Source organism: Meriones unguiculatus, chromosome 10 (assembly GCF_030254825.1).
Source record: "Meriones unguiculatus strain TT.TT164.6M chromosome 10, Bangor_MerUng_6.1, whole genome shotgun sequence".
Lineage (NCBI taxonomy): Eukaryota > Metazoa > Chordata > Mammalia > Rodentia > Muridae > Meriones > Meriones unguiculatus.
Window position 1 is genome coordinate 118,118,711 of NC_083358.1, and position 15,544 is coordinate 118,134,254.

Consider the following 15,544-nt stretch of genomic DNA (forward strand, 5'->3'; position numbering starts at 1 on the left):
CTCAAGCTGCTCAGGTAACTGTTAGCCTCACCTTTGGCAGAGGCAGTCTGTCTGCAAGCTGCTGGAGAAGGCAAGTCCTTCATCAAGTGTAAAGGCTGGGAAGCCCCAGGCCCTGCACCTAATGCAGTCTTGCTTGTTCCACTCGTGGCTTTGCGCGGCGTGGATGCATTTCCCAAGCTGTGCTCCACCAAGCTCTCTAAAGCTGCTGGCTCCGGCTGCGCTCCCACAGTGCTCTACCGGCATCCTGAGCTTGCAGGCAGACAGACTACCCTCACCCACGCCTGTCCCACTGAGTCAGACCTCCAGCTAGTTTTGGAACTCTGGCTTTGAAAAGAAAACTCCTTTTGGGGTGGTTTAGAGAGCGCAGGGAGGAGTTTGGCTCTTTCTTTCTTGCAACAGCTAAACCCCAGCACGACTTTTTTCAAAGGGTTAGAGAAGATGAGGCTGAGAGACTACGGAGGACAGAGCGTCTATTTCTGCAGGCTCCTTAAGGCAACAGAGGAAGCGTCAGGGCCACAGGAGTCCAGCTAATGAGCAGGTTATACAATATTCATTGTGTCGAGTTTAACTCTTCAAACAGAACGTCTAATTGCAAGAAGGAAAAAGAGAAGCAAAATTACAGACATTAAGACAACAAAGCTGGAGAAGAATTCCCTCTGTTGATAAATCTGTTCCTTTGCTGCTTCCTGAGCTCACCGCACACTGACAGCAGGCGCAGTGGGGCCTGGGCCTCATCAGGAATTCCTATCAGCTCCATTTTCACTGACACGCACCGTGGAGCCACTGAGATCCTGTCCAAGGTTCTCTTCAGAGCACGGTGTTCTTGTCCCCTGCAGGAAGAGATCTGGTTATCACCTGCCCTCCTGACATGCACAGCCTCCCCATTGTCACTGCTGGCAACAGCATCTGCAGTAGTTCACTGAAGGACCCTTGCTGTCCGCTTGTAGCAGTACTGAGTACACAGATAGCAGAGTCCAGCAGCCAGGGCCACGCCCAGGGTGGCCGAGAGGCAAATCAAGATTCCCAGCTGCGGACTGTTGAGCTGGGTCTCCAAGGGGACACTGGCTTCCTCTGGCTTCACTTCAGCCCTTAGGTCAGTCTTGCTAAGGAATCCCATACCATGCTCTGCAGTTGCGTCCTCCACTCTGTGTTTCCTGCACTTTGACTCATACAAGGAGCTACCAGAGGCCCTTGAGGAGCCTGACTGGCTCCTGGACTCACTAGAGATATGGAAGTCAGGGACTGGAGTGGCTGACTCAGATCCATCCCCACTGAAGGCTTCAGGAGACAGGAAGCGCTGAGGCTTGGGAATATGGGCAGTGTGCAGAGCAGGGCCCATCATGGTCCTATTAGAGACTGTCATTTTGTCCTACAGGAGAAAAATGAAGTCAAAGGAGCTGATCGTCACCTGATTTGCAACTAGACTTGTCAACTCACTTGTCTTCCATAGAGACTCGCGGGCAGCAGCTGGAGGCTCGCTTCTTGCTTGCTCTAGAAGAACCCCCTTAGTTAAGGACTAAGAGATAAGTATGTATCTGTTATTGACAGGGATGAGCAGCTCATGGAAAGCCTGCTAGAGCATAGGCCTACTCGCAAAAACAAATTTGGGGTCTTTTAAAAGGCTTCCAGACTGAAACAAAAAACTCTCTGATCCGTGTTGAAAGAGAGCACTAAAGATGCCTGTTTATGATATGCTATTTATTCTTACCGTAGATGCCAATAGTTTCAAGTGATACTATACCATGTTTTATTTTGTGTACCTTCTGAGGTGTCAAAAGGAAAGTAAATCATCTCGATGTACGTCTTATATTGCCCATTGATCTGACCACTGGTACCACACAGAGTATTTTGAGGCCAGTTTTTATAAAGGGGGTGAGGAGGAAAGAGAAATTATTAAGCAAAGCTAAGTGGGAAAACAGATCACTAAAACCATCAATTCTCTGCAGTTTCCAATAACTTTGGAGGCACTGCAGAGACTGGGAAGGCTGGTATTGATTAGGACAAGGACACTCCGTGCAACACACACGTGCTTTCTCTCTGACTCCAGCTGCTCATCTGTCAGCTCCTTCCCAGAAGGACACTTCCCATGCTGGGGCTAAAATGCCCATCCTCACTCCCATGCACACCCTTACCTGTTCACCCTTATCCAAGAGCAGGAAGGTTTCCAAAGAATCAAAGCTTAGGTCATCCTGAGTCCTCAAGGTGGGAAATTGAAAGAGTGAAGGAGTCATAAAGTGTCTGACACAAAAGACTATGCTTCCTATAGATTCTGTGTTTTAACGTATCCAGATTTCTCTGGAATAAATCCTGACTTTTGGAGACAGGCACCAGAAAGAAGAGTTTAGGGAGAGGTATGAGAAAAGTGACAAATAACTCATGAGCAGTGCCATTTGTATAGTACTTAATACAAAAGTATACATGTATACTTTATATTAAAAGTATATTGTAGATCCTAAACGTGTACTTTATTTATTACAAACATCTCAGAGTTCAGTTTCCCTGAGTTATTATACCCAGCCCTTCTAACAAGCAGCCCTGCTTCTATGAAGATACATCACACACATAAGGATAAATTTGGCCACCGTCTTCTTTTTGTCAGAATCCCAAAACACCTAAGTGATTGTCATACCCTGTCTGACTCAGTGATCAGGTGTAAATTACCTATCGTGGGTGCTTGAGATGGAAACAAGGCTGTCCAGGATGCCTTTTCTGAGGGTCACATGCCTCTCCAACTTATGGACATCCAAGGATGGATACAGGGTTGAGGTGCTCTCTCTGCTGGGTTGCAGACCGTTGCTGCTTACAGTAGATGTGTGTGAAGATGATGAAAACAGACTCTGAATCTCCAGGTAGCTTCGTCACCCTAATGCTAGTAAGAGCAGCGTCTATGATGCTCTCATCTTCAGCTCCTGTAGGGGTAAAAGCAAAGGCTTCTGAGAATGTGTGTGTTAAAGATAAAGGGACACTAGGAATAAAAAAGAGACCAGAAGATACGACAAAAAGACCTCAGAACTTGTGTTATGTACTGCACAGGGTGAGAACTTAGCTAGTCTCTGAAAATATCAGGGAGAAGGGAGATATGCTTGCTAGCTTTTGCACACATTGGTTAATAGTTTATAAACATTTTTACTTGCACAAACACTGTCAACATAGAAAGAGTTTGCCACCCTTCTGAGCACCAGCTGGAGAAGGCTTTGCTGTTCCATGGATCTGAGGCGTTGGTCCTTGACATGGCTATGCCCACATCTAACAGTACACATTCACTCAAGACTTCCTCAGCTCCCAAAATACCCTATGTAGCTTTTCATCTCTGCCAAAAACTGCTTCTAATGAGAAGAAAAGTAGAACATTGAAAATCAGATTTTTCTTTTTCAAAAGCCTTTGAACTTTCAGCCATAACATTAACACTAAGTTTCCCTGGTGACAATAATGACTTCAGCATCTCCTGTGAGTGGAGACAAAATCATTGTTCCTCTACCATCTGATTCGCCACTGGCATCTAGCTAATGTTGTCAGGCAGATGAACAGTTACCCTTTCGAATGTGAGGGCCCAGAGCAGCGGAAGTAGGGCAGTGAGCGGGCAGGAGCACCCCACGGAGAGAGACTGTCATCCGGATTCAAGTTCTGCCCAGCTGGCCCTCACTCTGGAGAGTGTCTTCTACAATCATTTTCTTTGCTTTATTTTTTAGAAAAGATTTCCTTCATTTAAGTACATATATGTGTGTAAGGGAGTTCTATACATATGTGTGTGTACACATATGTATGTACGTGAGTGATGCTGGTGCTGAAGCCAGAGGATTGGATCCCCCAGAGACAGAGGTGCAAGTGCTTGTGAGTACTGCAACCGAACTCCAGTCCTCTGCAAGAGCTGTAGCACACTTAACTGCTCAACCGTATCTCTTGCCCTGATCGCTAGTTTCTTCATTTGCAAAATGGAGCTAAAACAGTAGATTTTGAGGAGCAAAGTCAGATTAGGGATGCTGAAGCCGGAGAGAAGCATGGTTCTTGGCACAGAGGCAGCAGCAAGGGTCAGCTGCAGCAGTGACCGAAATGGCAGGCAGGGTTCACACAGACAGGGCAACTTCCTGGCTCCGTTCCTTGGGGCAGGTGAAGCCTCCTTGGAGCAGCGCCTAATAAACCTGCATAAAGCACTTTTAAGATGCTCTCATCTGGCAGATATCTGTGTCACAGAGAGAGGCAGGGAGGGGGAGAGAGCTATTAGGAGGTTGGAATTGTTTGTTTTAGCTTATTTATTTCCTTTTTCAAAAGACCACAGGCAATGAAATAGAAAGTCACGGGCAGGTAAGTGGGAAAAGGTGGATTCCTAGGGAGACACCCTCTTACTCCCCATTCTCCTCTCCAGTCTAGGCTGCCAAGCGCCTTCTGCCTAGTATGGAAATGATCACTGGATGAAGGCTAGGGGAATAGCTCAGCCAGTAGATTGCTTGTCTAGTATGCACGAAGCCCTAGGTACTGGATAAATAGGCGTGGTGGTGAGCGTCTGTAATCCTAGCACTTAGAACATAGAGGCAAGATGATCAGAAGTTCAAGGTCATCTTCGGCTACATAGTGATGTTGAGGCCCTCTATCTATATTGTGTGGGGTTTTACAGCATGATAAAAAAGGGGGGATGGAAGAGAGGAGGAAAAGGGAGAAGAGGAGGAGAAGGAGAAGCAGGAGGGTGTGGTACTCCTACCAAGGGAACTGAAACATCGTGCTTCCTGCCAGCACAGCATTCTTCCAGGAAGGTGTGTGCCCTCTCCTGGTTTCACAGCGTGGTTCTAACTGCCCTCACCCTGGGAGGCCAACTTGATTCATATATTGAGTTAATAAAACCCTCCGCAGAAGCTGAAAGTGCAGGCAGTCCCCCTTGTGACCACCATCCCTGGAGGCAGCTGCAGCTGCTGGGGCTGGTGTGGTTTGCTTGTTTCTCAGGGACAGGAACCTGCAATAGCAAGCCGCAAGTAGAAATCAAGCACTTAAAAATGATGGTGACAGCCAGGGCTGTGAGCAAGCAGTACCTGGCGCAGTTCTTTCAGCAGCGTCTGGCGTCCGCCACGAGGTGGTCGCTGGTGACCCCAGCTGCACGCAGTGGGGGTTGGGAGAAGGGTCTCCCCTATGCTGAGACACAACAGACGATTCAGTCCTGGCCCAGTAAGCAGAGTATGACTCGACCACTGGGAGACTGCAGAAACACAATCAGCGATTCATAGGCTGAGTTTCCGGGAAGTCATGCCCTGGACTGCCCCCTACGGGGAGAGAACAGATGAGAGGCTAAAGCGCCAAAGTCTGAGTGCGCAGAACTGAAGGGAGGCTCTTTCCTTCCCTTGGGGTGACTTCCCTCCTTTTAAACAGTAGCAGTCCATAGCTATCAGGAGAGCGAGCATCGCCATCAGTTACTCCTCCTGGAAACACAGGTATGTGGGGACCACTTGCAGAGTATCCCCAAACAAAAACCAAAAGCACGCCAAAGAACTCTCCGTTTTCATCAGCGTGTGTCTGCCTGGTTGTTTAGACTCAATTAAAAGGCTTGAGAGATGGCTCAGCGGTTAAGAGCACTGGCTGCTTCTCCCAGAGGACCTGAGTTCAATCCCCAGCAACCACACGGTGGCTCACAACCATCTATAGTGAGATCCTGTGCCCTCTTCTGGCATGCAGGCACACATGCAGGTGGAATAGTGTATAAATAATAAAGAAATCTTTTTCAAAAAGGTGTTCATCGTCAGTTCTTCAACTTGCCACACACTCTCAGCTAAGCGTTTAAGGCGTTTACAAGCCAGGTGAGGTAGATTACAAGTGATTCCAGCACTGGGGGAAGCAATCCCCGGGACCCACACAGTGGAGAGAGATGACCAACTCGGAGGTGTCCTGAGCTCCATACAGGTGCTGCGGCAAGCTGCATCCTCATCCCCCGACACCCCACACACACTGGCACACACCCACACACACTGGCACCCACACACACACTGGCACACACTGCTACACACCCACACACACACTGGCACACACTGCTACACACTCACACACACACTGGCACCCCCACACACACACTGGCACCGCCCACACACACACTGGCACCCCCCCACACACTGGCACCCCCCCCACACACTGACACCCCCCCACACACACACTGGCACCCCCCACACACACTGGCACCCCACACACACACACTGGCACCCCCCCCCACACACTGGCACCCCCCCACACACACTGGCACCCACCCACACACACTGGCACCCCCACACACACTGGCACACACACACACACTGGCACACACCCACACACACTGGCACCCCCCCACACACACTGGCACCCCCCACACACACACTGGCACACACCCACACACTGGCACACACCCACACACACTGGCACCCCCCACACACACACTGGCACCCCCCACACACACACTGGCACACACCCACACACATACTGGCACCCCCACACACACACTGGCACACACCCACACACACTGGCACACACCCACACCCACACTGGCACCCCCCACACTGGCACCCACACACACACACTGGCACCCCCCCACACACACTGGCACACACCCACACACATACTGGCACACCCCACACACACTGGCACACACCCACACACACTGGCACACACCCACACCCACACTGGCACCCCCCCACACTGGCACCCAACACACACACACTGGCACACACACACACACACACACTGGCACCCCACACACACACTGGCACCCCCCCCACACACACACTGGCACCCCCACACACCCACACACACACTGGCACCCCCACACACCCACTGGCACACACTGGCACACCCCACACACACACTGGCACACACCCCACACACACTGGCACCCCACACACCCACTGGCACACCCCACACACACACTGGCACACCCCACACACACACACTGGCACCCCCCCCACACACACTGGCACCCACACACACCCACTGGCACACCCCACACACACACTGGCACACACAGGCCAAAACTGTACACACTGTTCTTTCACCCTCATAAGCCCTGTGAGGTACATGCTGGCATTATTATGCCCAGTTTGGTTTTATTAATTAACACGCATGTACATTTTCATATGTGTGCAGGTGCACATGTGTGAATGTGTGCATTCGTGTGTGTGTGTGTGTGTGTGTGTGTGTGTGAGAGAGAGAGAGAGAGAGAGAGAGAGAGAGGTCAGTTTGGGTGTCATTCATCAGGAATCGTCCACCTGTTTAGACAGAGCCACTGATTCAGACAGGGTGGCTGGCCAGTGAGACCCAGGCTCTGCCGGTCCCTCCTCCCCAGCGCTGGGGTTGCACATGCCCCTTTTAATCGGGTCCTGGCGATTAAGCTCAGGTCCTCACTCTTGTGCAGCAGGCACTCTGCAGGCTGAGCTGTGCCAGCCCTGCTTTCTTTTTGAGATGGGGCACTGCTGTGGCACTGGCTGGCCAGACCTCCTGGGCTCAGCAATCCCCCTGCCGTAGCCTCCCTTGGTGGACCTTCAGGAGGGTGCTGTCCCATCCATCCTATTCTGCCCACTTCCATGGGCACGGAGACCGGGAGCAGGAACGTGCCCGCTTGTCCATCTGCCTCAGCCCCCTTCACTGTTTTTCTCCCTTCTCTCTTGCTATCTACTCTTTTAAAACATTTCAGGGGTCGCTAAGATTCATGGGCACCAGGAAGAAGAGGACCATCACATTCCAGGACTGTGAATAATGGCACGGGGCAGGCTGGGGGCGCAATTCTGTTCTAGTTACTCCTCCTAGGCTCCCTAGTGTAGGCAGCCACAGGGACCCAGCTCCTATTCTAAAACAGACATGAGGAGAAGAGAAATCGGAAAGAGCAGAAAGGGACCTCCCACCCCAAACTAAGTATGCGCGCTGAGGGGCACACTGTGCTCTCTTACAGGAATCTAATGTCCCCCATAGACTGGGGAGGGGCTTTCCACGTGAACAAGAGTTTCCTCTTCACGGACTCGTCAGAGTGAGTGACGGTGTCTGCCTCTTCAAAACAAGCCATCAGTTTAGAATGGCGAGGAGTGAAGACAAAGGTGCCGGCTATCCAGTGATCAGCCACTGTGCGTGCTTGCCACAGAAACCCCATGAAGAATCCTGCTCCTCACAGACACTGCAACAGAAGGCAACCAGTCACCTAACATGCTCCATCCAGTCCCGCTGCCACTCTCAAAACTACGTGTAAGGCCACCCCTTCCCTTAAGAGTGAACTGAACTCCTAGTTCATGCCAAAATCAATTCCCTTTGGATAAAAAGTTGTATAAAGGGCTGGAGAAATGACTCAGTGGTTAAGGACAATTGCTGCTCTTGTGGCAGGAGTTCCATTCCCAACACTCATGTCCGGCAGCTTAAAACAGCCCGAAAGTCCAGTTCCAGGGATCTGAGGACCTCTCTGGGCTCCATGGTTACCTGCACACACATGGCATGTAGTCACACACACACACACACACACACACACACACACAGAGAAATATTTTAAAGGAATGTAAAAAGGCAACAAAAACCCTACAAACATTTTTTAAAAAATATATTGAAATTAAGAATGTCTCTTTAAGCCTGGTATGGTGGTGCATACCTTTAATCCCTGCACTCAGGGAGGCAGAGGCAGGTGGATTGCTGTGAGTTCCAGGCCAGCCTGGTCTACAAAGCGAGTCTAAGACAGCCAGAGCTACACAAAGAAACTCTCTCAGAAAAAAAAAAAGGAATGTCCCTTTAAGGAAAACAGAAACAGAAATAAAACAAGTTTGTTTTTTTTTTCATAACTATTTGGTGTTCACTTATTTTTTTTTATCACTTCATTGTAATGAACCAACAAATGAAGGCATCACAAGCTGCTAAAGGAAGCCACTCAAACACTTTCCTGCTACCAAATTTATGCATCTCAGCAAACTTCTGTACAGGGAGCCATGGAGCTTAGCTCGGGGTTTTGAACTTTATCAATTACACTGTACTGAATTATCCACCATACACAAAAAAGAAAGAAAGGAAAAAAAGAAAACCAAGGAGAATAAAGTTTGTTATATTAAAAAAAAATAAATGTAGATAAAATCAAAAGACAAATGATGGACTATGAAAACTATTAACATATAAGGCAGAAAATGTATAGAGAATAGCTAAGGGTCAGGGCTGGAGAGATAGCTCAGTGGTTAAGAGCACTGATTGCTGTTCCAGAGGACCTGGGTTCAATTCCTACCAACCACATGGCAGCTCACAACTGTCTGTAACTCCTGTTCCAGGGGATCCGACACCTTCACGCAGATATACATGCAGTCAAAACACCAATGTACATAAAACAAAAATAGATTATTTTTAAAAAGAATAGCTGAAGATAAATCTCAGAGGTAGAGTATTTGCAGAATCTTTGCCTGGCACGAGACAGTGATAGATAGAATTATTACAGTTATTATACTTAACATAAGCATAAATATACAAAATTTGACTGCCTCAAAATGATGAAACGAAACAAACAGAAAATATAATAAGCTCAGTCACCATTTTAAAAGTATGGGCCAAAAAGATGGCTCAGGAAATAAGGGTGTTTGCTGCTAAGCCTGATGACCCATGACCCAAGTTTGACCCCTAGAACATAAATGGTGGAAGGACAGAACCCACTCCTGCAAGCTGTCCTCTGACCTCCATACTCAAGCATGGACAGGCATGTAATAAAAAAGTATTTACAAATATACAAGGTGCTATTTTATCTATTAAATTAGCAAATAATTAAATGCATGATTTTTCAACTAAGATTCGTAGGGCTATGGAAAACTACAGTACTTGTTTGCAAGCGCCAGCCCTATAAACCTTGTAATGCCATACTGAACTGGTAACTCCAGGCCGCTCTCTCTGATGTACCCTACAACATCAACAGAAACCCTTGAAAACACAGAACTGAAGTAAGCCAGAAGCAAAATGACATGTCATATGACTTCACGTATGTGAAATATCGAGCCTAACCAAACTGAAGGAGGAAGAAGAAAAGACCTGAGGTTATCAGGAACTGTTTGTCTTCCAATTAGTTAGTTAGTTAGTTAGTTAGTTAGTTGTTAGTTAGTTAGTTAGTTGATGCTGGAGACCGAACTCACGAAGGCCAGGCATATTTTATTTACTTTTAACTGTTTTACTGCATTCATCTACAGCGCAGACCACACAGAGAAACAGTCACTATATTTAAGTAAAATAACACTTCATCTCTTCCTGAAGAGTTCATTGATGAATGAATTTTAGTGATAAATGAGCACAAGCATATTTCACACACACATGTTACGTGTGTTCAGGGTAAACACAGTAGTTATCTACAATAAGATATATTTGCATCTCACAGAAATGACCAATGGTAGTTTGTAATGATGTCAGTGTGCACTGTCAACACAAACATTAGCCCTTGCATGGCTTCCATAACACAAAAACTGCATGCTTTGATTAGGCAAATGGTTGTTTGGTGGGCCCAGCCTCGCTGTAACGCAGGAGGCTCCTTCCTGCAGCAAACACTAGGTACTTTCCACTAGGCCTTGGGCTCCTGTGACTAACACACAAACCTGGAATCTTGTCTCCGGCAAGTTGGAAGACCTACTGGTATGGATGGGGACATGGTGGGTGCCAGGCTGCTCGGGCTGGGTTTGTGTGTGCCTGGGCCACATGTCTTCACAGGCCTGGGTGCTGGCACCTTGGGAAAAGGAAGCTGAGCTGGAAGCCAGGGGCAGCGAGGGCTCTCGTCCTGTGCTTTTCTGAAATGTGACAAACAATGGCCTTAGCTCTTGTCCTTAGGAAAATGACGTGAGGTCTTCAGACATGGCTGGCCTGAATCCCAGGCTCCTTTTGCTTCTGAGGCAATTTTAGTGCTATTTCCCAAGGTCAAAATCAAAAGCATAAGCCCAGCTATGGAGATGGTTTAATTTCTAAACACTGAATTGAAGACTTGAGACCAGACCAGCTGCCTAGAAGAAGTTTAGACCAACTGAGGGACCTGGGAGGGCCACTCCCCAACCTGTTGAGCTGCCTGCAGGCTGTGCTGTGTGCCTTGAGTTCCAAAGTTTGTGAACTCTCACCCGTGCTGTGGTGATGCAGCTGTCTTTGATCATTTCTGCTCCCGTGAGTTACCCTCCACCCACATTCCTGTAAGAAGCCCCAGTAAAACTCACTGGTCCAGCAAATTGGGCTTTGGTGGGGTACACACTTAGGTCTGCCGTGGGTGATTAGATGTGTGTGTTTCCACAGTGAAAGTTTTGTCATACAGTTGTACCATACTAGTTGTGCAAATACAGGAGCTCCAGAATATTTAGCATGATCTTGGACATTTAAAAATACAGTTTTTGCCTTTAACAATGCCTAAACATTGTTAAAGTTTGGCTACTATTCGCAATGAAAGGCAGTGTCTTACCTTTCAACAAGTAGGTTAAAAGGTAAAAATAAATTCTAAAAAGCTTTAGTGATGACAATAGTAGAAGAAAGGAATCCAGGTGACTCATACATCATGCCCAGTACTATTCACGGAATCACCTCCAGGGTTAGGGTTAAGGTGCATTCGGGAGGGAGCAAAGTGACCTCCCAGGCTCATCTTAAGAGTGCCACAGACAGTGCTGTTCCCTGATAGCTTTACTCCACGCAGGCTCTATCCGTCAAAAGCTCTGTTCCCCAGGGGGTGTGGCTGCAGCTTCCTAGACGTGATCAGACAGTGCCCATGAGATGAAGCTGAAGTCTTAAGGGGAGGCACCCAAAACATTGGCCATGTTCTTTCACAAGAGCCCCTGGGGAACTTCCCCAGAGCCCCTGTTGGTAGCAGAGTGGTGTTCTTTCAAACAAACAACCCAGATCAAACATAGGTGCCCACAGGGGCAGAGTGAAAGAGCCTCCTCCTAGGCCACAAACTCACACTTTCCCACCTTAGATCTGGAGGGTCACGTCTTACCATCTGTCTCCACGAACCTTGAAAAACCACTCACTCACGAAGGCACACCCACCATTCTTCAGGGTGGGTAGGGCAGCTCCCAGGCAGAGCGGCACAGGCACACTCTGTAAACAGTGTTTTCTCTTCCCCAGTCTTTCCCCTAATAGGAAGCACAGCAGCTGTTACCATGAACCATTCTTCCGAGTCTGAATCCAACCTAAACCCCATGACTTTCCTCTAGAAGCACATACAAACCTCAACCTCTAACTGTGGCTTTGATCACAGCTGGGAGAAGAGCTGGAAAGCGCTGGGCTGACTACATGTGCCTGGTGTTGCAGAGGGCAGATGTCTCCATCCTGGTTTGTCCACCAAAGAGAGGACGTTTGAATCCAACAGATCACAACATTCTCTGCTTCCTGAGTCAATGTGGGGTGAGCAAGTTACTCCTGGGACCGACTTCTAACAGCAAAGCTTGGTACTAAAAAGTTTCACAGCAGAGTACTCTTTCCAAATGTGTTATACTAGAGTTGGAATTCGCAGACTTTAGAACTTACCTGAGCTGGACATAGTGGCTCATGCCTGGAATCCCAACATTTAGGAGGCTGCAGTAGGAGGATGTCCAGTTAGAGGCCAGCCTGGGGTACAAACTTGACTCTCTAAAAAAAAACACAAAAAAAGCTGGGCTTTTAAAAGCACCCAGGAGGCAGGGGCAGGTAGATCTCTGAGTTAGAGGCCAGCCTGGCCTACATAGTGAGTTCTAGAACAGCCAGGGCTATGTGCAAAGATACTGTCTCAAACAACAAAACCAACCCAGAATCACCTCAGTAACAGCAGAGAGCCTGTGGCCTAATAGCTTTCCAAATGGGGGCCGCAGGGGGTGTGTCTCCAAATAACACACAGCAGGGTCAGTGCAGCAGGGACGGAGAATAGACCTGGGGACGGCAGGTGGCCTTGGTAGGATTTGATGTTTCCTGTAGGTTATCGGTGAGAACGTTGGGATTGATAGTGACCGTGGCGTGAGGAAAGAGGCTCGCTCCAGGGAGAGGGGTTGCCTCACTAGGTGCTTAGTCTCCACTTCAGAAAACTCTCAGGAAAGGAGTGACTCAATGAGCAAAGCGCAGAAGCTGAGAAGCTGCGTTTGTTAGACTTTCATTGGCCAGTGTTGAAAGGGTTAGGCTAACTTTGTAACCTATATGTCTTCTAAAGCCTATAGTTTTGAGTTAGGTCCAGGTTAAGCTAAAGCCTCTTAGTACCTTTCCAGAGAGTAAAGGAATGTGACCCTATCTGTGAGGACAGATATAAAAAAAGGGCAAGCAAGCAATGACCTTCACTCAGCAAAAGGAGGACCAGACCCTTGTCCTTGAGATAGTGTTTCTTAGCAACAAACCTAGACTTCTTCTGAGTAGCTTTTGACCTCCAGCCAAAAGTCTGTAGCCCCTAATCTTCAAGGATGAGCTAACCACCCCACCTTCAATTGCAGCTGCATCCACACTTGGCTGGACTGGCCAAGCTTGAGCACCTAAGACTAACCAATTATCTTACTTTATAGCTTCCTCATCCAATCCTAAGTTGCCAAAACTGCAACTTCAAATCTCCCGCAATTTTTCTTTTAAAAACCTAAAGGCCTTTGTCTCCCGGTGCCACTCTTTGCTGACCGGCAGGGGTGACCCCATTGTACAATGGTTAATAAACCTCTTGCTTTTGCAACGAGTCTTGGTCTGGGGGAGTTTCTGGGAAGGGCGTGATCTTGAACTCCTGAGCTGTGAGATCCCAGGTCTTACAGTGTAAATGAGACTGTAAACACTCTGTTACCTAGAACTGCAGCACACACACTCCCCCCACACACACCACAAGCCCTTCCACAAAGAGATGAAACACTTTAAACCCAGGGCACTGAGTTTCTGTCCCACTAGGATGGAGGAAATCTGAAACCTTCCTAAACAGGAGGAATGTAAGAGCTCTGGGTGGTTGGAGAACGGCTATTCCCTGTGTGCTCTAAGCTCACGTGGTCGCCTGCCGCGGGAACGCTTGTTTGTGAGGTGAGGTCTGCAGCCTGCTGCTCACTCGGGCCCGTGACACTTCATCTCCCCCAAACAACAAAACATAGCAAGCGACTCTACAAAACAATGCTGAGGGGCCGGAGAGATGGCTAGGTGGTCAAGAGCGCTGTCTGCTCTTCCACAGGACCCGGGTTCAATTCCCAGCACCTACATGGCAGCTCACAACTGTCTCCATTTCCAAGGGATCTGACACCTTCATGCTGATGCACATAAAATGAAATTAAATATATTATTTAAAAAAACAATGCTGAAAAACAGAATGAAGCCATATGTAAAAAAAAGTTTCCTATATGTCTTGTAAAAACTAAAGCTAATTCCATTTATTTTAGGGTATCTACATACTGAATAAGTTAGAAATAATATTTCATATGCAACCAGTGCAAACATTATTAGCAAGATATTTTGCATTTTTTATATAGTAGTCTTTGGTATTCAGCATCTATCTTTTTTTTTAATATTTTTATATGTGTGAGTGTTTTGCCTACCTGCATATATGTGGTCTACATTTATGGGTTCCCATGGAGCCAGAGAGGGTGTCAGAATTCCTAGAATTGGAGTTACAGACAGCTATGAACTGCTGCGTGGGTTCTGGAGCTGAGCTCCCGCCCTCTTCGAGAACAGCAAATACTCATAACCACTGAGCCATCTCTCCGGGTCCTCAGTCTATATCTTTCACTTGTAGCACCTCTCAGTTCAGACTAGCAGAACAGCAAGTGTTCAGAAAGCACACTTGGGAAGTGGTAGCACCAGGGAGTGCCAGGGAAAGTGGGTGAACAAAGGTGAGGCTGTAGGATCAGGCCTGACAGCTTCAAGATGCCATGAGCAAAATGTGTAAGATGAGGTATGCATCCTGAAGACCCAGCAGTACATGGAGTATGCGTTTGTACAGGCTGACACAGAATAGTACCTTACTCTAGCAAAGTAGCTAATGGATTACCTCATTGTAGCCAGGAGGTGGAGGCGCTCACCTTTCATCCCAGCCCTTGGGAGGCAGAGGCCATTGGATTTTTGAGAGTTCAAAGCCAGCCTGGTTTACAGCACAAGTTCCAGGACAGCCGGGGCTGCACAGAGAAACCCTTTCTCAAAAAAGAAAACAAAATTTGTCTCACTGAAACAATTGAGTCTGCAATGCTGTTGTTCCATTTTATAGGCGAGGCATGACTCCCAGTCCTCCCACAGCCTGCTAAAGCTCACAGCACCTTCAGGCTTCCTCAGAGCACTCTGCGCACTGTATCCTCATCTACAGAAGAAAGATGAAGCTAATTCCATACTCTATGCCAAGATGCCTGTGACATGTCGATGAGGTGGAGAACAATGCAGAGTTAGCATGTGGCGTAGGGCATGAGTCTCGGGAAGGGCTCAACATACATGCCCAGGGACGGGGACAGGGTGCTTGTGCTCGCAGAAGCATCCTCAAGTCCCCAGGAGCTGGCAGAGTGAGTGACAGGGAGATTCCGCAAGCAAAGAAGCCAGAGTCAGGCACCAGCGAGCAGGATTCCGGTCCTGTTCCCTGCGCACACACAGCTGTTTGCTCCTACAAAGTAAGAAAGCATGGCTTTGCTCCCACGCGTGGTTGGAGGTCATTTCATACTAGCAGTTTGGC

General features: G+C 48.1%; 1 protein-coding gene across 1 annotated transcript; it reads right to left on the reverse strand.

Annotated features, from left to right (window-relative positions):
• Positions 1-550: 550 nt before the first annotated feature.
• Reeld1 (reeler domain containing 1) lies at positions 551-12,448 on the reverse strand. The gene is given in 11 exon segments (XM_060363329.1): positions 551-585; positions 697-1,369; positions 2,133-2,196; positions 2,662-2,835; positions 2,837-2,909; positions 5,022-5,185; positions 7,890-8,094; positions 9,814-9,850; positions 9,952-9,955; positions 10,486-10,756; positions 12,436-12,448. Coding segments are annotated over 11 exon segments (1,713 nt in total).
• Between the last annotated feature and the right edge of the window lie 3,096 nt (positions 12,449-15,544).